The sequence below is a fragment of the Acartia tonsa genome, chromosome 3, assembly GCF_053477335.1.
Source record: "Acartia tonsa isolate MP-2025a chromosome 3, ASM5347733v1, whole genome shotgun sequence".
Classification (NCBI taxonomy): domain Eukaryota; kingdom Metazoa; phylum Arthropoda; class Copepoda; order Calanoida; family Acartiidae; genus Acartia; species Acartia tonsa.
In genome coordinates this window covers 46442136-46468285 of record NC_137262.1, presented here as the reverse complement: position 1 = coordinate 46468285, position 26150 = coordinate 46442136, and the positions used below count along the sequence as shown (strand labels likewise).

Below are 26150 nucleotides of genomic sequence, written 5' to 3'. Positions count from 1 at the left end.
TCTATTTAGTCTAGTCTCTACAGAATCTACACAGTCTAGACACTACAGTTTCTATTTAGTCTAGTCTCTACAGAATCTACACAGTCTAGACACTAGAGTCTCTATTCGTTCTAGAATATTCAGAATCTACACGGTCTAGAAATTGAGATTTCAAATATGTATCCAGTCAAAACTTTACAATATCTACGCAGTCTATACTCTACGAAGATTCTGCTTATTAGAATCTTCATTATAAATGTATTACAATTTGTATGTTCATCTATAAACTTTGTCATTCTTTCTTGTTTTTGCTGCGCAATCTTTAGACCTAGGTGTCCTTGTTTCAGTTAGTTTTCTATAAAGATTAATAATTTTAGTTAAAGAGTGTAATTAGCAAAATTGAAATAAGTTTGCAATTCAATAAATCAAAATCTATATAATTTGTTTAGGGAAAAGGCTATTTTTCATAGGAATATTGTTGGTCCGTTACCCAGGCATAATAGTTATAAAAAGTTTTTCAAAAAGAAAAAGTATTTTGAAAGGTTTAAAACATAAACAAAATTTTAAGAATCTTTTTGTCCTTGTAAAAATTTGAAAGGCCTTTATAACTTAATTCTATTTAAACTTTCTTTTTATGCGGCATTAAAGTCAAAATCTTCATAATTTAAAGTTTTAATAATTAAAAATCACTGCTGTAAAGTTGAAAAAAAAATATTAAAAGATAAAATTAACAACTCATTGCCTTCCTTTATTAGTAGAACTGCTACTCATGAACTAGCCTCTACCGCGGAGGCTTACAGAAGCCTGAAATTCTCTCTATAAGCCTCAGCCGCAGTCAATCAAACCATACTAGGCCGCAAGTTTCTATACGACTGCAGTTGCATTCGCGCGGTGGAAGGCGCGGTTGTGAACCCCTAGAAACTATGATAATACTTTTTCTTGTTACTAAAATATATATATGAGCTACTTAATCTAAAGGTAATTAAAATTCATATGATTTATATAAAACATTTTGTCCTTTAAAATGATACATTGAAAATTTTAGAAAAAACTAGTCATTTTATCATATAACCATGATAAAGCTAAATATAAATGTTGTAAGTAATCACAAATCTTCTTTTTTTGGCTTCTTTTATTTTAATTTAATAGAAGAGAAAAAAAATTATATGATAAAATATTATGGAATAGTAGGTAAAAATTACAGCATGTTTTTCATGACGAAAGCTGAAAAAACAACAATGCATATGATACCCAACTTAATTTTATATTGAGGAGGAAAGTTGACAAAAAATATTAACTTGAACAATACTAAGCTTATCTTAAAATATATAAATAAAGTTTTTTTTGTCTGAAGCTTAAGATGTCAATAACAACGGAACCGATTGTGTTCTCCAAATTAGGAAAGCTCCATTTATGATTTTAGGGGCGAAGCCACTAGTACGACTAAAAATCAGAAAAAAAACAATACTGACTTATTTATTTAACATTTTTTTGTTTTAGGATATGGGCGTAGCTGGAATTCATTTGGCGGAGGGTACGGTGCTGCAGGATTTAATTCAAGATTCAGACCTGGAGCCTACCCCTCATACGTTCCTGGCGCTCTAGGAAATTATATTACTTTAATAGGCTCCTATGTCAGGTAGTCTTTTTCAACAATCGTTGGCGTTGCTACTTATTTTTTTACTTTCACCGTTTAAAATACCTACTGTCCTATAAAATTAATTAATTTTCAATAATTAACAGCGCTGCTTCTCTGTAATTGAAACTGTTATTACATGAGTTTTTATTCTACATTTATGCTGGAAAATCATGGATATTTTTAATTTTACTGTGTTCCTATAAAAAAATTCTTTGAAAAAAATTTATGTATTTTCAATGTTTACTTAGTTACTGTTATCAATGTAAAAAATGTCTGATCTGTAATTAAACTGAAAACTTAAAAATATGTAAACCCGTTAGCTTACGTAATGATTAATGAAAAAATATCTCTAATAAAACAAGAACAAATTTTTTATCAAGGAGAAAATTAATGACATACATAGTTTCCAGGCGTTATTTGATTTTAATACTTTAAATGAAAGGGAAGATTTTATTAACTTTTAAAAGCTATTCATTGCATAGACAGCTTACCGCGAATATTAAAATGAAAATTATAAAATTAAAATCTGTTGTACGATTTCTGTTTTAATATTCGTTGGAAAAAATTCTGTCATACGATGTTATACATAGTTTTTCAGTATGGCTGAAATGAATTCAAATAGACTTTTTCCATTTTTGTTTTTTTTCCAGTTAACATTCTTAATTTTGTACAGTTACTTTGTAAAGATGCTTCACTACTAAAAAAAAGGGCTTGAACTGTCAAAATTAAGTAACATCAAAATGTAATTATCAAAGAAGATTTTGGGTAATTATCATTAGACATTAAAAACGTCTTTTTTTGAAAATAACGAAATGTGACTTCAAAGGATATTCATATCTTTAGATTTTTCAAAATATATAATTCTAATATATAAGATTTAGGGTTTTCGTCTATCTATTCATTAACCCTTAACAGTCGGTGGGGGGGGGGGGGGGTTTCTATCTCATTTTCTGTGTGTGAAAGATAAAGAGCCCAAACTGCTTGACTTTTTAAGTGTGGGTATGAGACATAACTGAGAGTTGAAATTTTTTGAATATCTCCATCCTGGCGGGCACAGGATGCCAGCAAACCTGGCAGGGTCATCCAGGTAAATAGCAAAAATATTTTTTGACTTAAACAAAGCATTTTATCTTACCAAAATACTAAAATATCCCCTAGTAGTACATCCTCACAGGTGTTCAAGTCAATTTTAGGTTCCAGGTATGATCCTGCAGGTCCTGATCCTCCAGGTCTCCAGAAATCTTTAAAAGGCTCCTGTGGCCGCAATTTTTTACTTAGAGACTTCAAATTTCAAACTTAAGCTTTTCTTACATGTCTACATAACGTATCAAAATTTCATAAAGATCCGCCGCCGTTTTCTTGCCGACCGCCGACTGCGGCGGCTGGCAGCTGCCAAGTACAGCTGCGGCCGCTGAAATTTATATTTTTATATTTCAAATATAAAATTTACATAAAGATAAACATTTTCTGCAAAAAAAAATTTATTCTAGCTTTAAAAATAAAAAGATTACGGCCGTTTGAAATTTTTAAGTAAAAAAGGACCTAAAAACAAAGGTTGTTAAATAAAAGGGTGAAGGAAGCAAATATTGACCTTGACTTACTTAAGGTCGAAAATTCATCATAACACAGGGGACTTGCACAAATTTTTTTAGCCCTCTAGCTCTAAGCTCTAAGCTCTAGGTACTTAGATAATAGCCCCCCCCCCCCCCCCCCGACTGATTAAGGTGCGGCAAGGGGCCCAACTGTAAGAGGTTAAAATATTGTGGTAATACGGCAGCAGACGGACGGGTAGTTTACAGAGTTGCTACGCAGTGGCTTATCACGTCAAGCCTTCTGCACTAATCCTATTATATCACCATTCACCTCATGACCGCAGATGACCCCGTTGCGCAGCGGTCAGATTGGACTGGCTAAATAGGGGAGGGGCACGGACACTTAGCAACCCCGCGCCCCTCAGGCAACTATACAACCGGGAGATGGTGCCTTCCCTTTTACTACAGCTACCCCCACAGAATGTCTACCGCCGCGGGCTACGCCCTTGTCTCCCACACCCCCTTCAAACCTAACCTATTGTTATAATCTATTTGTATATATATAGTAACCACCCATTGTAAATGTATTCAGTTAAATATAATTTCTGTATGAGTAAATCCTGCTAGTTTGTTTTGGTAGAATACTTCAAGGCTAGGGGCTTGTTGGATTCGAACTCGCAACCGGTGAGCTGAAACGCTTCGGCTTACCACATCTTGGTGTCAGCGTGTTTCAATCGAGCCCTACAGAAACTAGCCAATTCTACCTCTGATTGGACCCTTTTGCAAGTAAGGGGACAGTTAGCTGCCAACTGAGAAGCCAACTGACCCGCGAGACGGCCTTTTTAGGTCGATTTTCCATCATTCTGAATGCATTATGTAGGCCTCTGGCCTACGGCAAGCAGATTTAGCCTGCTGAAAGCGCCAGTTTACGGCGTTTTTCCGTACCATGTGGGAGTAGCGCTAGGTGCGCAGCCACGGTAATCGGATAATTTAGCTCAGACGGCTACAGAACTGAGTCTAGATTGGCAAGTGTAGCTGGGACAAGCCCCAGGACACCCAGGCCAAACCTACGAGACGGACAGCTAAGTGCTGGTCTCCCTGAGAAGGCAATGTGTGGCTGAGAAGCTTCAGCACACAAGTAAGGCCTACCACTGCGCTGATAGCAGAATTTGAGCCAAAGGCACGGCAGGACGGGACATTCCCTGCCGTTGCCTCCCAGGATTCGAACCCGAGGCGCTGCAGGAAGGGCCATTCCCTGCCGCCATCTTTCGGGATTCGAACCAGCGGCGCTGCAGGACGGGACATTCCCTGCCGCCGCCATCCATCGACCCTTGCAGGACGGACATTCCCTGCTGCCCAGCGGTCTACACACACCATGGTAAGCGATACTACCATAGCTGCGGTTCGGCCACCGCCGAAGTTTCTGCCGACCCCAGCCGAGCGGGAGGCCCCCCTGTCTCAAGGGCAGGACCTCCACTTCCCCTGCCACATCAGGGTGAGGTTCCCTACTCCTGACCCTGCCCAGCACGTACAGGTCGATGCCATGGTAGATTCTGGCAACCGTGTACCAGGGTCGGCCGTCATTTCTGAACACCTCATGCACGCAATGGGCGTGCAGCAGATGTTGGTTCCAGACAACACCCAAATCCTGACTGCTAATGAGGAAGGGCAACCCCTTCAGGTAATTGGAAAATTATATGAATTATATATGGCAGTCTCACACACTCTTATACTCCATCTGTACCACGTGACTGTGGTACGGAATCTCTCACACCCTCTGAACCTAGGAGGGTACTTTCTCAAGGAGTTCGGAACTAGGCTCTGTTTCGACATGCAACCCCCCTGCTTGTGGGTGCGTGGGGAGTTTATCCCACTCCGTGGCGTCCCCATAGACCGGGAGACAGCCGAGAGAGAGTTGAGTTACGAGGGGCCTCTGCCAGGCCCACTGCCAGAGCAGCCGCGTGTAGTCGAGAAAGGCACGCACTGGGTGGATGCTGCACTGAACGCCCACAGGGGGACCAACCTGCTAGCCATGGGATTGCCCCCAGTACCCAAGGTGCCTCTGGAGAACCTGCCAACGACGTTTCCCAAGATTGCCAGCCCTCCAGAGCCTATCTTCTCCGCCGACACCTTTATCAACGGCCAGCCGTGTCCACCTGGCCCCCTCTACCTGGGGCCCCCAGCAATCCAACCGGCCAAGTCCGAGCCCAGGCCCGTCAAGTTGCGGTCTGATGCACTCGGAGCCACGCCCAGCCCCCAGAAATCAGCCTCTCCCGGCGTTGTGCCCGTCAAGTCGTGGCCAGACGCCCTCGGAGCCATGCATGGCTCCGATGCCTCAGCCTCTCCCGGCGCCGAGTCCGTCAAGTCGCGGCCGAACGCCCACGGAGCCAAGGCTGGCCCCGGTAACCCGGCCTCTCCTAGCGCCGAGCCCGTCAAATCGTGGCCGAGCGCCCTCGGAGCCATGCATGGCTCCGACACCTCAGCCCCTCCCGGCGCCGAGCCCGTCAAATCGCGGCCGGTGGCTTCCGGAGCTGAGACTGACCCCGTGCCAGCCACTTACAGGCTAAGTGCTGTCACTCCAACCGATGGCCAACCACCCCAACTCCGTACAGCCAAGAGGGTGGTCTTGCCTGGCCGCGGTGTCATGGCTGTCCCTGTTGAGCTAGTGGGACACCGTACCAAGGATGCCATCCAACTATCTGCCCCAGAACAGAGGTTTGGGGAGTATCTTGTCATCCCAGAAGGCCTGTATGCGCACAGGCCTGGCTCCGCCAGCGTGTTCCGAGTGCTGGTGGTAAATGAGGGGGAGATGCCTCTCCTGCTGAACGCCGGCCTCCCCGTGGCTGGGGAGCTGGTAAAGCCCGACATTCTGGAGGTCTCCGACAAGCCTCCCCCTCGCATCCATTCGTTCCAAGAGCCCGTTGAGCCCCCAGACATGCAGCAGCTGTGGGCAGCCCTTGAGATGGAGGAGAACGAATTTCTGCGCAAGGACCCCCTGCTCAAGAAGGAGGTCTGGACCATGTTGTCAGAGTACAGGGATGTCTTCTCAAACTCTACCCCCGGCTGCACTGATGTAGTAGAGTTACAGCTGCGCCTCAAGCCAGGGACCCAGCCGATCCGCCAGAGATTTCGGGATCTGAACCCGCGGCAGGAGGCTGAGCTGGAAAAACAACTGGACACCTGGTTGCAAGAAGGAGTCATAGAGCCTTCGGACTCAGCCTGGAGCAGCCCCCTGGTGCCTATCAAGAAGAAGGACGGGAGCACCCGCTGGGCCGTCGACTATAGGGCCCTCAACAAGTGTCTTGAGCTGGACAGCTACCCCTTGCCCAGGATCCAGCAGGTGGTAGAACGAGCTGGGGGACACCGCGTCTACAGTGCCTTAGACGCGGTGGCTGCGTACTACACCATCCGAGTGTCCGAGGACAGCCGGCCCTGCACCGCCTTCACCACCCCCAGAGGCTTGTACCAATGGAAAAGGATGCCCTTTGGCCTAGCTACCGCACCATCTGTCTACTCCAGATTTATTGCAGGGGTCCTTAACCCACTGGGCACGGCCAACCTCCAGTCATATCTTGATGACGTCCTGACCTTCCACCAAGACACCTGGGCCCACCTGGCTAGGCTCCGGGAAGTCTTGGAAGCCCACCGCAGGGGAGGAATCCGCCTCAAGCCAGCCAAGACCAAGCTGTTCCGAGCCAAAGTAGACTATCTGGGCCACACCCTCAGCCGTGAGGGGATAGCCATGCAAGAGGATTATATTGACCGCATCCTTGACTGGCCGGCCCCCATCACCCCCAAGGACCTGCTGGCGCTCCTGGGGTTCTTTGGCTACTACTGCTTGTTCATCCCCGAGTATGCCGACCTCACCTACAAGATGAATCGGCAGAAAACGGCCAAGACACTGACCTGGACAGCCGAGATGGAAGCCCAGCTGGTACAGCTCAAGGACAAGTTTCGCCAAGCCCCCATCCGAGCGCCACCCAGGTTTGACTTACCAGCCGTGTTCCAACTCACCACAGACTTCAGCAGCCGCGCCATCTCTGCCATACTCAGCCAATGCCAGGACGGCAAGGAGAGGCTCATTGCCGCCGTGGGGCGCAAGACAACCGACCCCGAAACTCGCTACCCGTCCTGGAAGGGAGAGATGGCCGCCATCATGTATGGAATTCTGAAATTTCACGGCATCTTGTCCTACCGTAGTTTCCAGATCAACACTGATTCCTCAGCCTTGCTACAGATGAAGTCACTGAACACATCCACAGGGATGGTGGCCTGCTGGCAGGAGGAGCTAGCGGCCCTAGATTTCACTGTCTGCCATCGTCCTGGCACCCAGAACACCAATGCTGACGCCCTCAGCCGCCGGGAGGATGATAATATGCCGACAGCCACCGCCGAAGAATTAGCAGAACAGGCTGAATACCTCCACACCTTTTGCCAGCTAGGGGAGCCCGCAGCTGGCAGACCCTCCGCAGCACGGCTGGATCCGGCCCGAGTCTTAGAAGCACAGACCCAGGATCCCCTCCTGCTCCGTGTCCGCCAGTGGGTGGCTGACGGAAAGGCCCCAACTAAGGCTGAGCTACGAGGCAAGGACCGGAACGAGCAGCAGTATGCCAGCCGCTTCGCAGCCCTGGGGCTCGACGAGCATGGCTGCCTCACCACCACCGACCAGACCCTGACAGGGGAGAGGACAAGATACCTGCTGCCTTCGGCCCTCCAGCAGGACGCGTTTTTCCTGGCCCATGGAGCCCCCATGGCTGGGCACTTTGGGATGGACGCCACTATTGCCCGCGTCGCCATGCATTTCTGGTGGCCCAACCTGTCCCGTGACGTCCGCCTGATGGTTCAGACTTGGTTCAGAGTGTGTACAGAAGGTCACCAAGGAGAGGCTGAAGTTAGGAATACACGTGCCCTCCCGACAGGGGTATCCACAGCAAGTCCTGTTTATTGACCTGGTGGGGCCCCTACCAGAGACGCCAGCCGGGAACCGCTACATCCTCACTTGTCAGGATGGGTTCAGCCGGTTTGTCAGCCTCTACGCCATCCCCAACAAGCGCACTCTCACGGTGGCTGAAACCCTACTGCACCGCCACCTGGCCACGTTCGGATGTCCCCTGAAGATCCACTCCGACAATGGGATGGAGTTCACTGGCCAGGTATTCAAGGAACTGGCCTCCAAGCTTGAGATTGGCCTGACACATCCACCGCCCTACAACCCGCAGTCCAACCGGGTGGAGAGGTTCCATCGGACGCTCAACACAGGCATGCGGCTGTTCCTGGATAGAGATGACAACAACTGGGAGCCACACTTGCCTGCCATTGCCTTCGCCTACAATACCAAAGCCTGCAGATCCACGGGCGTGAATACCGTGAATATGCCTCAGTCCCAGCCAACGTCCAAGCCCTCCTGCAACGATACCATGCCGTGTACAACGCAATCCAGCAGCGAGAGGAGGGAACCATCCAAAGGAGCGCGGCCGCTTACGAAGGCACGGCCAAGTATGAAGTTGGAGACCTGGTCTGGTATCTGGCCCCCAGTCTGGTGCCAGGGAAGTCAGCCAAGATTACCAAGAGGTGGACTGGCCCTTGGGAGGTAGTGAGGCGAGCCACGGACGTCCATTATGTCATCAAACCTGCCTCTCCAACAGCCAAGATCTCGGAAATCACCGCGCATGTCGGCCGACTGCGCAAATACACCGGAGATGTCACTGCCCAGCAGATTCCAACAGACATCCAAGGCAACCTGGACGGCGACGAGGACGCCACTGAGCTGCCAGCCGGAGCTGCGGCGCTGCCAGCTAGTGAACCAGGACAGTTTCCAGTGTACCAGCCGGCAGCCGCCGCCCCACAGCCTAGCGGCCAGGATCGTGACCCGGTAGAAGAGAACCTGCAGCACCAACCCAACGAACCACCGCTGCCGCCGCCAGCCCACGAACCGCCTAGGGATGCAGTCTGGAACCCTGATGCTGACATGGAGCCCCTGCCTGCCAGCAGCGAGCCCACAGGAGAAGAAGCGGCCACTGAGATGGAAGTGGCGGCCCCAGAGGGTGAAGCTGAAGCGATGTGTCCCCTACAGATGACAGCCGTCCCCATCCGAGTGGGAGCTAAGAGGCCGAGCAACCTGGACAAGGCAGGCGCCCCCATGGAATTCTACGCGCCTTCTTCCATCGTTGTTCCCCCCTTGGGAGCCTCTAGAGTGAGCCTAGGCCTCCGTGTTCAGTTACCAGCCGAGACAGAGCTAGTCCTGCAAACAAGGCCAAACTTCCAACGACGGGGCCTGGCTGTCGCCAACCCGCAGCTGGAAGCCAACCGGGAGTTGACAATGCTGATATCCAACCACAGTCAGACCAAGCAGCGAGTGTCCCGCGGAGCCTGTATAGCCAGGGCTGTCCTGCACCGAGCTGTGCCCCAGGAAGATGTTGTCGTTCGCAGACAGAGGCTACCGTATCCCCAGGTTCAAGGCCTGGTGGCTCGGGAGCCCCGCAGCCCTTGAAGGGGAGGTTGTGGTAATACGGCAGCAGACGGACGGGTAGTTTACAGAGTTGCTACGCAGTGGCTTATCACGTCAAGCCTTCTGCACTAATCCTATTATATCACCATTCACCTCATGACCGCAGATGACCCCGTTGCGCAGAAGTCAGATTGGACTGGCTAAATAGGGGAGGGGCATGGACACTTAGCAACCCCGCGCCCCTCAGGCAACTATACAACCGGGAGATGGTGCCTTCCCTTTTACTACAGCTACCCCCACAGAATGTCTACCGCCGCGGGCTACGCCCTTGTCTCCCACACCCCCTTCAAACCTAACCTATTGTTATAATCTATTTGTATATATATAGTAACCACCCATTGTAAATGTATTCAGTTAAATATAATTTCTGTATGAGTAAATCCTGCTAGTTTGTTTTGGTAGAATACTTCAAGGCTAGGGGCTCGTTGGATTCAAACTCGCAACCGGTGAGCTGAAACGCTTCGGCTTTCCACAATATCTCAAACTACAGTAAAGATTGCGATGAAGCCACTAGATATTAATTTTAATTCCTTTTGGCTGTTTTGTTGAAGACGATGAAGGTCGCTCAAAAATAATTCTGACGTCATAAAAATAAAGGTTTAGGAGAAGAGGAGTGGACAAGAAAATCTCTATAAAAGAGATGGATAATCCCTCATTTTTATGACGTCATATTGAGCGACTCTCAGTGTCTTCTGTTTTGTTAGTAGATAAAATATTTTTACTAGGGTTGGGCCGGATATCCGGTGTGGCCGGATATCCGGCCGGATATCCGGCCATTTTCAATATCCGGCCGGATACCGGATATTAAAACTATCCGGCCGGATATCCGGCTCTATAATTTTTTATACTTTACACCAAAAATCTCTGCTTTTTAAAATCTTAAATGGCTATAATTGAAGCTAGAAGAATATTTTTTTTGAATAAGTTTAACTTTATGTAAATTTATATAAGATTTCTGAAGAAATTTTTTTTTACTACTTTAATATCTGGTAACTTGGCCGGTTATCCGGCCGGATATCCGGTAATTTGACCGGATAACCGGATATTCGCCGGATATCCGGCGTTGGCCGGATATCCGGCCGGTTACCGGATATCCGGCATTTGAAATCAGCCGGATATCCGGTATCCGGTATCCGGCCAAAAAAGTATCCGGCCCAACCCTAATTTTTACCAAATAAAACCCACCATCAAGATTGTTCCTTTAACCTTATGGTAAAGTTGGTTTATCCAGGGATATAAAAGGATAGGACAATGATCGATAAATTGATGTACATCCCCAATGATGATACATAAAATTGCCCCTTCTGTAGATTACAATTATTGGTTAAGCGTTAGGACACTTATCTATATGAACCAACCAATCAAAATTTAATAAAAGTACCCAAGGTTGTTTAGCCAACAAATAAGTAAACACGAAGACTTTGGGGGTTAGTGTAATAAACAATCCAATGTCACCTCTCTCTCTGGCTTTGTCAGTTCTGATAAAAAAACTGACAAAGGTTTGAATTTTAAATCAAGTAAAGGGTATTCTAATGGAAATGTTTAATGCTATAGTAGATAGATTTTAGATTGTTACTGTAATAAAGCTATGTTTGGCTTCTGTTTACCTAAATATTTTTCTGATCTATTTTTCTAATTGTTTATTAGAACAATTATACTTATATCCCATCTACCATCTTTACCTCAACCCAAGTTTAATTGAAACCAGAGTAGAGTAGTTGTCGTGACTCTGGGAATTAGGGACATCCACATAATTTGTCGGGGGAGGGGACTTTTAAAGAAGGCGCAGACCTTAAAATAATTAACATATCATTTTTGAAATGTTATTAAAATATGTTTGTGATATAGTTTTGAATAAAATATAAACTTTATGTTATCATTAACATTAAAATTAATAAACAAATAACTCCCCAGAAGACAATTACCAACTGATTTTATAACTTAAATTTTAAGAATATCTATGAAATGAATGACATTTTATTTTAACCATAATATAAAAGTTAATGTGCTTTTTGATTTAATAAGAATATTGACAAATAAGAACAATGCTTATGGATCAAGAACCATAGAGTAGCTACGCTAATAATTTGGTGGTTAAATAATTACTCCATACTAGGGTTGGGCCGGATATCCGGCCATTTTCAATATCCGGCCGGATACCGGATATTGAAACTATCCGGCCGGATATCCGGCTCTATAATTTTTTATACTTTACACCAAAAATCTCTGCTTTTTAAAATCTTAAATGGCTATAATTGAAGCTAGAAGAATATTTTTTTTGAATAAGTTTAACTTTATGTAAATTTATATAAGATTTATGAAGAAATTTTTTTTTACTACTTTAATATCTGGTAACTTGGCCGGTTATCCGGCCGGATATCCGGTAATTTGACCGGATAACCGGATATTCGCCGGATATCCGGCGTTGGCCGGATATCCGGCCGGTTACCGGATATCCGGCATTTGAAATCAGCCGGATATCCGGTATCCGGTATCCGGCCAAAAAAGTATCCGGCCCAACCCTACTCCATACATTAATATCCTGCTTTTGTAAAATTTATCGAGAAAAAAAAACTTCGATGCAGTAAACAAGTCGGCGAATGAGCCATAGATTTTGTGATATTCAAAGATTCTCTTTATTATGCAGGGCTCAGCAGCCAGGCGTCAGCCATGACTAAGCCTCAAGTTTACACGTTTTGATGCTTTTGAATTTTTTTGGAAAGAGGTTTTTTCATATTTATTGCAGGTTTAGATTTTCAGCTGATTTTTAAAAATTTTAAAAGGTTGATTTCCCTGAAGATAGCAGACGGCTGACGCGCAGCTGCCGAGCCCTGATTTTATGTAATGTTAAACAGTCCACAAAGGTTAAAGAGCAAACTCACATGCTAGATTAATTTTATAATTGACTAGGCATCTGATTTTAGAGCGACCAGAGTATTGTTTACACTTAACTTCTATCTCAATTTTAAAGGGTGGGCAAAAAAATGCGGACATTTTTAAAAATGAAATCACGCGGCTTGTGATAATAGTAAAAAAGTGTTACACATACCGTTAGAACTGCTATAAACTCTATTTTTTGGAAATATAAGAACGGTTCCTGTGTTGCGTATAGTTAGGGAGCTACGTGTTAAAGTGTCCCAATTGACTTAAAACTTGGCTTGCGAGTAAATTTTGGGACATTTTACCACCTAGCTCCTAGATTATTTGTAGCACAGGAACTGTTCTTATATTTCAAAAAAATAGAGTTTACAGCGGTTCTAAGTGTAAGCGTATTTTTTCTACTATTAACACAAGCCGCGCAATTTGAAATTTAAAAATATACGCATTTCTTTTTGCGCACCCTATTCTCTAATATTTAGTAATATACTCGCAAGTCAAGTTTTATGCCAGTTGGTACATTTTACCACGTAGCTCCCTAACAATACTTAGCACTGGAACCGTTCTTATATTTAAAAAAAATAGCGGTTCTAACGGTATGCATAACACTTTTTTACTATTAACACAAGCCACGCAATTTTATTTTTAAAATGTCCGCATTTTTTGTACACCCTTAATCTTAACATTTAATAGATATGTTGCTTTGATTTTTTTCATAATAAATCTATATATTATCTTCCTACTATCCATTTTTGTACCTTCTTCTTCATATGCTAATTTTGTTCAAATATTGTTCTTGTGATTTTCTTTTTTTCTTTCTCGCAGATTCTTTTTGATTGTAATAAAAAGATATTTCCTAATATATAAAGTAGTAAGCGTTTTTTGTCTGTCACGAAGGATCTCGGTAACCGCCGAACCGATATTGTTCTCCTTTACAGTGAAGCTTCTTTTAGGTCCTGGGAAGGTTTTTAACCCTTTTTTGGGAGGGTGTCTTCACCCCCCCCCTAAACAAAAAATTTTTTTTTTACTCTTTTGAAATTTTAAATGGGATGAGGTCGACTTTTCCCCCTCCTACCTTAAGTGCCCTTAGAGGCTTCTAGGGGGCGTAGCCGCTAGTAATTTATATAGTATTCTAAAAAATGTCTAATCTATTTCCTATCCTTTTTTCAAGATGTTGTGTATGGGTGGCTTTGTGTGTGTGTGTGGGGGGGGGGGGTTGCTTCGTGATAATGGTTTATTTTATCTAGTTCATAACCATTCTTAAAACAAAGCTTTTAGGCTTTTTGTCTCTTTTCACAATAAAACAAGAGTTTACATACCCATAGCAAAAGATAAAAAAATAATAATAAAAAAAGATTAAAAAGCAGATGGCTATGTTGGACTGTAAATTACACTAGTTCCCAAGATTTCTTATTCGTTGGCTTAAAAACTTTGGGTGCTTTTAATTGGTTAGTTCCAAACTATTGGATTAGAAAAGTAATATTTATAGTAAAGTTACGCATATAAAATAAAGTTTTGTTTTGGTTAATTAAGTTTCAATTTTTAATTTCAATTCCTGGAAAAATTTAAGTTTTAATTTTCAATAAGAAATGAAATCAGTAAAATAATTAAAAATTTCAACCACTCCCCTTTCGTTTTTTTTCTAGGAGCGAAGCTTTACTCAAAAATGGCGGAATCGCTGTACGTCAAAATATCATGGACTGTTAGGCCTTTTGTGTTTTTAGGTAGAATTTAATTAAATTAGGTTCAATCGTTTATTTCTTTCACAATCGGTAAAGCAATTTAATATTATATCAAAAATTGATATCATTGATATTTTTTAGAAGATTATTTCATATAATATGACTATTAAGTATTAGAAAACCAGATTTGGAAATTTAGTGTGTATAAGCTTTTCTGTAATATTTACACTACACACAAAAGAATTGATACCTCATTTGATTGTTTCTAATTTATAAGTTTAACTTTTATGGATATAGTCATCCTTGTTCTATCTGTAAATTGATGTTCTTTGCTATAAGATTAGATTTGAATTTATATCGATAAATTATAATCAAAGATTATAAATAGAACAAAAAACTAAAAATAATGTTAATTATAATTCATATTATTGTACATGTAATAACAGAACTTTTTCTGATTGCCAAAAAAGTTGCAGCCGTTTTCAAGATCCAACTGGAAACACGCCACGCATAAATCAAAACGTGTAAAGCTTTTAAAAATATGATGTTGTTTCTGTATGAAATTATTCTATGTTGATTTGCTTTTTTAAATGACATCATTTATCAATCAGATTAAATTCTATTACTTTCTTTGATGTCTGCTGCTATCAGGGACACATGGTCTAGCACTATATACGATTAATTATTATTACCCCATTGGGACGGGATTCTCCTTCGATTTCAAGTGATCATCTAGACAACCCAAGGGCATCATCCACTTGGAATGAGATGCAATACTCTAACGCCCCTTGATGGATATTAGGTTAAGTAACATCCAACAGACAACCAACCCTTTGATTGCACGACCTTTGTCTGAGAAGTTCTAACTGGACATGTTAACGAATTACGCTTGTTTATGGGCCAAGGCATTCCCCTTACTCAAACTATATATTTCGTGCACCTAATATTGCATTGCCATGGTCGCGGTAATACACGTTTAATTAAGCTATACCCTTTTTCTTCTATCAAATTGTTCAAGCCTCTAAAGTCAGAATTTTTCTTACTCATAAGAATATGAAATAAGTTAATTACTTGTCTGTTGTCATCTCCCTTAATCCCTGGTTGCTATAGTAAATGTCATTTTGTATTGTGTTTTGATTTAAAGCAAGCTTAATATATACAAAGCTCCTCTTTAATTTGTATTGACCATTTATTACGTTTTTATATATAAGTATATGTATAGTGGCATCTTTGAGCTAAGAATTGGTATAAATTTATCATTCTTCTGCTTCGCTTACCTTGACCACAGTTTTATCCTTGTTATATTATATATATGAACTATTTAATATTTATACACTTTTTTTATGAAAATTCCTTAAAATTTTTTAATCAAACATGACATTGAGTTTACTAGTATAATTGAAAATATTAGAAATATTTGAAAAAGAAATTCTGTCAGTATGATATTAGTTCATTAGGATTATGCCTTGGCTGATTTATCCATTCTTTTCAGGGAAGTTCTATATTTCTATTTGTTTGATGTCAATTTAGGGAATGAGAAGAACACAGTAATAGTGTCTGACTGATTATGACGTGACAAAAAAAAATTAGCCAATGAGAGGCCGTTATTGACCAATGGTAAAATTTATAGTAGCCTCTCATTGGCTAATTTTTTTTGTTACGTCATAATCAGTCAGACACTATTACTGTGTTCAATGAGAAGTCAACTATTTTATTAGAATTGTGAATTATAAAGTAATATAATGATTAATGAGGAGGTTATTTTTATAACCGCGGATTCCAAGGGGGTGCTACGACTGCTTTCAACGGATTTAATGGATTTAATACCGCCAAATCTCAACAAGCTAAGGTATATAGATAATTAGATAGAACTAGATAGACAGACAGGTGGATAGTAAGATTAATAGGGAAATATTAAGATTTAGTTGATTCACCTCTAGCATCTAGGGGATGGCAGGGGAGGTCATTTAAATAGTCTAAAATCACTCGAACTTTAGACAAAAAGTATTACAAACAATTCGGGCCAGCATTTTACGAGATTTTTAGCTTCAGACAAAAAAAAACTTACTACTTTACATGATAAGCTTATTGCTAGATAAAAAAAAAGGTACAGAGATTGATGGAATAATGGATATAGAGGATTGGAACTATCAACAAGGACACATGTGATTATAAGTAGTACAGCATTAGAAGTTTACAATACTTTGAATTGGAAAACAAAAAAGAAGAGAAAAGTCAAGCTATGAACATTAGTGACTTCCAAGGTCAAACAAACGGATAGACAGATATACCTTTGTTTTATAGAAGGTGCTCTACTGAAAAAACTAACTCTAATTATTACATCTATAATTACTGCTAGATCAAAATAGTTCAGACATAGCAATTAAAATCAAAACTAGGCTCAAAGATATTTTTGTAGACAGTGTCTCATTACTCAGCGATTTAGAGAATAGCACCATTCTGACTTCATCTTTGACTTAAATAAAGTTTTTTTTTCATCATATTGTACACCTAAAAACATTGAACAAGGTAACACAGATAACAACATTTATATGTAGGAAGGACAGTGAAGCCTATGTAACAATATAAGAAGTAGAGATAGACTTTTGGTAGATTTTCTAGATTCTGCCAATTATAGTCTAAATACTTCCATAAAATTTTGGATATACCTAAGCTATAGAATAGTTTTTCATTAAAAAAACTTGTTTTGTTTGATTGCTTTTTCCCTATATCCCTGTTTAAACTTTTTACTATAAATATTTTAAACTTGAAATGCCATATGTTAAATGTTTTATTTATACACCTTGTCTCACAATTAATTGAATTAGGGCAAATTAGAACTTTTTATCATGATGGATTAATAATCAGAATTGTGACTCTGACTGGTATTTATGAATTCTAAAGTATAATTAACGTGTATGTACTTACTGGAAATGAGTTATGCCTGTTGATGGGTCAAGGTTTTAACCCAAATATCAGAATACAAGAATAAAAAACTTCTGCTGCTTTAGTGACTTTTTAAAAATATTCAAAATATAAATTTATGAGCTATGCTACATATAAAAATAGTTTTGATGTCTTTCTTTCAAAAGAAAAAAGTTAATATTTTGATATTGGTATATGCTATTATTTTTTTGTGTTATAATATCCTTTTGAATTTAGGATGATGTTTTATGGAGATTGAAGGAGCAGATGGCAGCTGCGGCCGCCGCCGGTCAGCAGCTGGCAGCTGGACCTCAAATTGCCCAACCCAATATCTTTACTAAATCAACAACGAAAGGTAAGTTCTGTTTCATTATTACTGCGTTACTTACGAAATAATGTCTTCCTCTTACAATTATAATAAGTTCTTAAATCTTTAAAATAATTTTAAATATTTAAGATTTATACAAAACATAAGAAATGTTATTAATTCTTTTTAAACTTCTTTAAAGCTTAAACAGATTTAGGCTTTTAACATATTAAATAATTATCCTATTTTTGAGTTTTAATCTTTATATTTATCTTATAAAAAGCTGTAATATAATATATCTATGATTAATTTGATTTTAAATACTTTAAAGTAGATATTACCAGGGCTCACAAGTCACGTTTGGGTTTGAAAAAAAATTTCTATTTGTGTTAGGTATAAAAAACTTAAGGTATATTTAACACACAATTTTTTTTTTATTCAGGCCCCAATGTCGGACAACCCAACATCCTTCAGCCGAGCGCTGGGCTGTTGTCAACAGCTGTGACCCCCGCTAGCACAACCAGAATTGCCACTGAGCCAACACCCTTCAGACAATCTGCATTCAACAACTTCTTTACCCAACAGCAGCCTTCATTCACTGATATTGAAACAAACTCAATTGATGTTGACCCGCTGCCGAGGAAAACCACCCCCGTTTTAGCGCCAGCTATTGTGTCTGCGGCTCCGCCGCAAATCACCGCCGCTCCAGCAGCCGCCCAACCGGATCCCGCTGTTAATGAAGTTTTCAGCAACGAAAATCCACAATTCTTTCCACAGTTTGAGGATGTCAACTTAAGGGACATTGAACTGCCGCCGCCGGGACAGGTTCCAAACGGCCTGACCATCCAGCCACAACCGGACAACGAAATTATTCCCATCAACCCAGATTTTCTCGAATTTCTAAAGCCGGTCCCCGCCGTTCCTGGCCTTCCCTTCCAGCCACAGATTGACTTCTCCACGATGTCCAAGGAGGAGATGGAGAAGGTGATGAGATTCCTCCAGTTCCAACCATTCATTCTGGACCCTGTGCCCGCTGTACCTGACCAATCATCTTCATGACCGACCATGACCGGTTGACATGATGACCATTTGAATAAAATGGTCTTTTTCAATAATCGTACAAACTATAACATCAACTGGAATGTGAAAAAAGTGACAATCTAAAATTAATCAAAAAATGAAATAGTGTTTTTAATTGCTTTACAGATTTTTTTATTTTAAAGTGACTTATATAGTGGCTTGCTCCCAAAAGTGCATAACAAATTACACCCTGGATTATGCACATCTACCATTCACTGGGTGAGCAGCAAGTTTCATTTTCTTACTTCCATTGATGTTAAACTATAAAATGCAACTTGTGAGTACTGAGTAATAAATACATAGTAATATTACGTGGAGAAATAGAATAAAATATTAGCAGTAATTTTTTAATTGTCAAGAAAACATTTTAAATAAATAATGGAAAGTGAGGGACTAATTAATAATTGTTTTTAAAATTTAATATCAATATTTTTACACTAAAGCAAGTTAAATATTATATAAAGACTTTTTCAAAGCGGATGGTACTATAAAGGCGCTGTGACAATATGAAAAGAGTGAATCAGTTTTTCGGCACCATATGTTTTTTTATTCAATAGAAACATTTTTTTACAAAATGAAGCGGGGAGAATGTGAAAAATACTTCAATAAATAACTAAAGACATCAAATTAATTATCTTTTAAAAGTTAAAAAGAAAGATTTGAATGAATGTCTACGTGGTATATCCTGAATAAATGAACTGTATTATATAGAAAGAAAGAAATAGTATACGTAAAATGGATGAAAAATCGACCAAATTTTGTTTTAATTTTCTTCTGTGTGCTAAACTTTAATTGAAGAAATATAAAAATTTGGTTTCAATTCTTGTTTTTCTTGTTATAGCGAAGCTACTCTATTTAATTTTCCTGTCCGTTGTTTGAATTTTAAATGAATTAGTGAAAATCTAACGTCTAAAGGGATGGTTTGAGGCCATTTTTCTGACTCTTTTCTGTGTCCCTATATACTAGTAATATCAAAAATAGTACCAAAAATTTATATAAGCTTCCCTAAAAATAGAATGCAATCGGTCCAGTGTTTGATGAAACTTTTGCTTTAACAAAATATATTACAAGTTTTTATCTTTGAAAGGAAAGAAGTTTTAGTTAATAATCAATTTACTAGAAGAAAAATATATATATATGGATGTTGTCATTCTTGTTTTTAGTTTAATTAACTATTGATGAGAAGGTGTTTCTTATGCTTAAAACTAGTAATTATGCTTATATAATCGAAAAGTGTATTTTACCGTCAAAATTGTTATCTGATTTTTTAGGCTTATCCTTTTATTCTTACTACTTATAGATTCAATTTATAAGTGTTATGAAGATATATATAGTTTAAAACCATGCTAGTGTAACAGCTAAACTGGAATTTGAATTCGTAATACTTTATAGAAAATAAGTAATGGACATTTCTCTAACGCAATGACTAACAAGCACTTATTATAGCAGCTTCGCAGTTGACTAACCCCGATATAATTAGCAATTAAAACTTAATAAACGGGTCTCAATGATTAAAAATCTCACATCCTCTCATATCACATTTTAGAAATTTAAGATTATATTTTAGGAGCTAAAGCTACTCTATAATTAATAGGTTGTATTTGTACATCTACTCGTCCTACCCTACGTGGCTGACAGTTAGTAAACCTTTTCTTGTTGCGATTTCTATGAACATAATTGTTAATGTTTGGCAAAAATTGAGGAGCGAAACTACACTACAAGTCTGTGATCATGAGTTGGTAATATAAATCATTAACATATTTACAGCATTTAGAAACTTCAAAATAAAACATAAAACAGGAAAAGGAAATAAAACTGACAAAGGAAGATTTCAATGGCTTCGCTACCGATAAATCTAATTATCCTTGTTTAGTCTTTAAACTTATTGAAGGAGATGTAATTAAACTCCACGCCCCCGGCAAAGCAGCGGCGAGTGTAACAATTGATTCGTAGAAAAAAATGATAAAATTATAGTGCATTGATTTTTTTTATCAACGCCCTGGGGTTGAAATGTACGTAAGTTGTGTTGTATAAATCAAGCTAAATTATTGAAACACCTAAGTATTTGAAATAACAAGGATAAATTTGTTCATAAGGACATTTAATAATAGAAGATACCTATAATACAAAGTAGCTAGATGTCTGTCTGTCCGTCCGTCTGTCCCTTAAGATCTCGGTAACCACTGAACTGATCGGATTCTACTCTTTAGTGAATATACCTACTGGTCCTTTGGAGGTTTTAAGCTATTTTCTTGGGGCGTGGGACACAATTTAGACAAATGTCAATAAATCAGTTTTCTTCAAAAGTCAAGCAATGTAATTGAAATCAGTCGATGAACAAGGACATTATACTCAACAGACACATAAAAAACTTGTAGAGCAGTTAAAATACTAAAAGTTTAAATGGTGGCTTTTACGTAACACCATAACACGTAGAGTGCGGTATGAAATTAAATTTTGCAATGGCCTTTTAAATGTAACGAAAGTGCAAATTTTTGGCATACGCAACGCAAAGCGAATAATTTTTGCACAGATTTTAATGTTTCATATGCCTTTTTAACTATTAAATGCAAAAGTAGCGAGGCAAAACAAAATAATTTTCTGATGAAAAAAGAAATAAATCTTACTTTGATGTTTAGTATTTACTTTTTTTAAATCTGTTAATAAACAAAGAAAATGCAGTGTCTTTTATTGTAACAGGTCAGATGAAATAATCCACATTGTTTTGATTAGAAGAAAAATTAATGGATTCAAAGTCAATTCTCGAACACTTCGCTATAAAATAAATTTATAATCTTGAATAGTCTAAAGTTTAAAATCTGCAACTAATAATATATATGTAATCAATATTGGAATAGAAATTTTTGCAAATCTAAATTTTAATTTACATTTTATGCCATGTGTAGTTTCTGCCAAAATGACCTTATGATTTTCCCATTAAAAATGAATCGATATATAATTTCTTGGATGTTGCACCATATTTCCCCCAACTCTAGAAAAGTGGTTCTTCAAGCTCGCTAATATAAGGATTAAACATATCAAACACAATTTACCCCCATCCTCTTCGATCCAACTAGAGGAAAGAACTAACCATTGATTGAGGCCAAAAGTAGCAACAATTTTGTTTTCAACGTTCGTTAACTTATCCCACAGATGCTAAGAGGGCAGCCACTGTTATAAACAGATAGACAAATAATAACTCTAAAAATGTGTATAGAATTCGTTAATCATCATTTTGCTATAATATCCATCTGGAAACATAGATTAATTCAGATGATTGATTAGGTAGATAATTCTGAATAAAAGAAAATCAAGTCAAAATATAATATATTCATTACATCGAACATGGCCTCATTTATTTCATGTCATGCACTACATATTTATGTGTAGTTATATAGCCAACATAACCAATTATTTTTGTAAAAATCCTTTAAAGCCGAAATATTTTGTTTAAATAAAATTTCTGTGATAGAGGTTGTCTCGTTCAAAATGTTGTTGACATGCATGGCGTTTTTTGATCTGATTTGTTCAATATATAAATTCCAACATTTATTATTACTTCTCTTATATTTATCACATATAATGCTAACTTATTAATTCTATTGTTGATACATTCTTAAGTAGATATTTTAACAGCAAGTAATTTGACCAAGATATAATAATATTCAAAATATTTATAAACAGATAACCACTGACTTTTAGTATTCTGAGGCCTCTTAATAAGTAAAAATTCAATGTTTTTTTCTTCTCGAGTGGGTGTAGATTTATTATAGTTTGGCCTACTTCATCCAAATATTTGAATTTTAATTGGATCTTAAATATTGCTTTTAAAATGTCTATTCAAATACATCGATATTTTCTTTAATATTATAAACAAGTATTGGAATGACCATGACACTAAAAAAAATTAAAGATATGGTGGACACATTAAATTAAAATGTCAGACAAGGGCTCGGCAGCGCATTCAATAGAATTTTTGTTTATTAGAAGCGAGTCTACTTGCCCTTTTGTGCTAAACATCTGCTAAAAATTTAACAGGTTGCAAGAGCTGATATCCAAGCCATTCATATCTCCAGGGTTTCATTATTCAAAACAGATATACAAAGTTGGGGAATTGACGTTTTACAGAAAACGTCTTTATGAAAAAAAAAATATTCCTTATTACCAGATTTCCTTTTCTGTAGTATAATAAACAACATTTGAATGCGTTTAACTTCATCATTAACATTTTTATATGTATATATTTCCCACTTTTGGGCAAAATAGCATGAGGGTAGACATGTATTTGGAATACTAGATTAAAATCGTCAAAGGAATCATATTTGCAAACATTTAGTTATTAGGATAGAAATAGATTTTAAATGCAACAAATTATGACCGAAAAACATTCCTTTACGTCGATTAAACGGTCACACAAGAAATGTAGAAAAGTTGTCATTTAAAACGGAGTAAAAATAAATCATATTTTGATAGGGAAATGTTTTATGTTCAATGCATAGCGTCCAAGTGGGGGGTACGGGTGTTAATGCATAAATATTTGTTGAAAAAAAAAACTATTTATGCTTCGGGGTTACTCATGCAGTGAAATGCATTTATGAAAGTTAACAATCAAAACAACGAAATTTTAAAAGCGCTACTGCATTATAAGCAAGAAAATTAAATAGTTTGTTACAAAAATTCAAAACAATATAAATGTTACAATATTTTAGGAACTTATTCTGTTTTGATTTGCTAATTTTTTCTCTTACTTCGGTTAATTTCTAAACATAGGAGTGCGACACTCAACACCTCCTAAAATAAGAAATTGGGTAAACTTTTCTTCCCATTTTGTCACTCCTAAAAGACTTTACATCCCCCCCTGTTGAATCCTTGTGCACGCCACTTTTACTGAATGTTTATAGAATTGTAAGCACACCCCGCATGCAAGTTGCCTGTATTCTAACCCATCAATATGTTCATACACAGGTAACTTCTATATTATATTCTAGCGACTACACCCCTTGATGCCTCTAGGGGTACTTAATGTGGGTAAGGGGAGGGGAGGAAGTCGCATTGTCAAAAATTAAATATTGTTAAAAAGAACCTTCACTGAAAAGGAGAACCATATCGGTTCAGTGGTAGGCGAAAGCCTTTGCTACAGATATAAAAAAAATCCTACTTTTTATAAGAGGATTATCAATTGTATAAATTGTAAAGAACAGTTAAAAAAAGGTCTGAAAATACATAAATAAGAAACAGATTTTAAAATACATCTAAAATATTACTGAAAACTCCATCAAATACCTTCAATGGTTACGTACACATATCTATATTGTTTATTGTATCTATCAAATCCCAAAACAATTTAGAATAAAATTGTAAATTTGTATGAACACTTTTGAATGAAAAGTTCCCGTAAGGAGACAAAAATTCACACGCGAAATCCGGTCATTTCCTCAATATAATGTGTCTCATATTTTTTTAATTTATTTTCCACGGTCTAGGTAAAAATAAGATAAATTATTTCTTTAAGCAAAGCAACTCTATAATTTAGTGTCTTGTACTGTTTAGACGTTTTAAAAAAAGTAAGAAATAGAAAGAGGTTAAAAGAGAACTTTAAAATTAAATTATGATGAGATTATTATATGAACAAAATGGGCATACTTTTAATTAGAATATATTAAAGGTAACATGAAGCAGGTTAAATCCGACTAGATGTCAAAGTTATTGCAGTTTTTTTCTGTTAGTAAAAAAAGTAGCTTTTCTTCAACGCGGGTTTCCAATTTCCAATCTGTTTGAGTTAGTTAAAGAAATTGACCTTGTCTTCCTTGTTTATGGACGGATTTCAAGAATTGGAAAATCTCAATCATAAAAATTGCATAACATTAATTGAATTAAAAGAATTCTACTCTAACTTTACTTTTCTTATTTCCTCTAAAATGTTTTTAGCTTCTTATTTGTTTAGTAATTTGGTTCAATTTTTTAAAAATCTAACCTAATATAAAACCTAACATTTTACATGGAAGTGAAGTTTTGATTTATTTTTACGATCTTTTCTTTGTTCTGGTTTATGCGATGATAAAAATAATTTTAACTTCTAGACAAAAATTCAACTCGAGTAATCATATTGAATTTCTTATTGTGCAAGCCTTTATTTCGCGCATTTTGTTGATAGAGCAAATAACTCTTTGTATAGTTACATAATGGTTTCTTAGCCATTTCAGCATTTCAATGCACCGTTTGTCGTTATGCCGCAAGCTGTAATTTAATAAAATAAAGGTCTTTTTTTTTTGGGGGGGGGGGTCTTAATTAATTAACTCTTATATATCAACATTCGCAAAGTTTTTGAAACAAAAACCTTAAAAAATGAAAACATCGTCATAAAAAGATTTCTCTTAAATATTGTGACTCTATTTTTCTATCCATACTCTATTGCTTTATGTTTTAGCAAGGGATGGTTAGTTTTGCCACTCCTGTATTATATTAGTTGAAACGATGAAATTGTTTTCTTTTTAAAAGTAGTCCACAAGGACTTGCATTGGTGTCCCTGAACCAGATAGAACCAAAAATGGACAAGATCATGTGATCAAATGACTTACAGACAACCATCTCTTTGACTGCAATATCTTTATCGAAAGATTATAAATGGCAGTGAACAATACCTGTCTTTCAACAAGGCATTTTTCACGCTTTTTTATATTTAATTTCCTATGCCAAAAATAGGTAGATGTAATTTTAACGTTTTTAGTATGACACAGCTTTAATGGATGGACATAAAATAAAGAAAATTTAGGTTTGTTATTTTAAACAGTTCCATCCTCCCTACTGTATAAGCTGCATAAGGTCAACCCTAGGTTCAACCCCCGTTTAGTAGAAAAATAATTTTCAAATTTCAATCTTTAACAGGATACAATTTTTAAAAGGCGAAGCTTTTATGAAATTAGTAAGTGCTCAATTCTATACTTACGTCGTACTGTGTTCTAATTGAAATGTTGAACGTTTTAGTTCTGTGGAGATTAACATGTTGGATTTTTTTATTTGAGATGTAAAGAAAGAGTTACGCAGATGCTTTCCAGTTTTAGAAAATCTAAAGTCAATTTTATTCCATAGTTTTCAAATTTTTAGTCAACTTGCGGCCACTAATAAGTCAAATAAGGCCGCCCTTTTTCCACATTCTTTTAACAGTTTGTACTAAGATTTTTCGTCTGGTTAGGTATAAAGATCTACTGTAATGGATGATGTCATCCTTGTTCTCTCTAATTCTTCATGTTGTGCAAACAGAAATTTTTAAAATTAGAATTGATTTTCTGCATTTTATGGTCAATTTTAAATCATCTCTAAATTGCAGCGTTTTTATTTAATAACATTTGAACAATTTTTATTTAATAAAATTTGAACAATTTTTATGATAAAATTGTGATTTTTTTGGCTACAAGGCGGATGTTGTTTTATATAAAACTAAAGGCATCCTTATTATAGTAAAACATTAAACCTTAAAACAAAGCTTCTCCTGAAAGAACAACCAAGTTGGAAAAACCATTTATGAGATCTTAAGTTTCAGACTATAAACAAAAATATAACATGAATTTTAAATGTAGGGTAATCATTACACATATATCAAAATGAGTTTTAGTCCTAAACT

At 38.2% G+C, this 26150-nt stretch overlaps 1 protein-coding gene across 1 annotated transcript in view; it reads left to right on the top strand.

Annotated features, from left to right (window-relative positions):
- Positions 1-19097, top strand: part of LOC145314352 (uncharacterized) — a 60695-nt gene extending 41598 nt beyond the window's left edge. Inside the window, exons 3-6 of the mRNA XM_080154230.1 lie at positions 1480-1586; positions 15974-16066; positions 17380-17497; positions 17892-19097. Coding sequence (XP_080010356.1) covers positions 1480-1586; positions 15974-16066; positions 17380-17497; positions 17892-18508 — 935 coding nt within the window. The 3' untranslated portion in view covers positions 18509-19097. The remainder of the gene's footprint in view (positions 1-1479; positions 1587-15973; positions 16067-17379; positions 17498-17891) is intronic.
- Positions 19098-26150: the final 7053 nt, after the last annotated feature.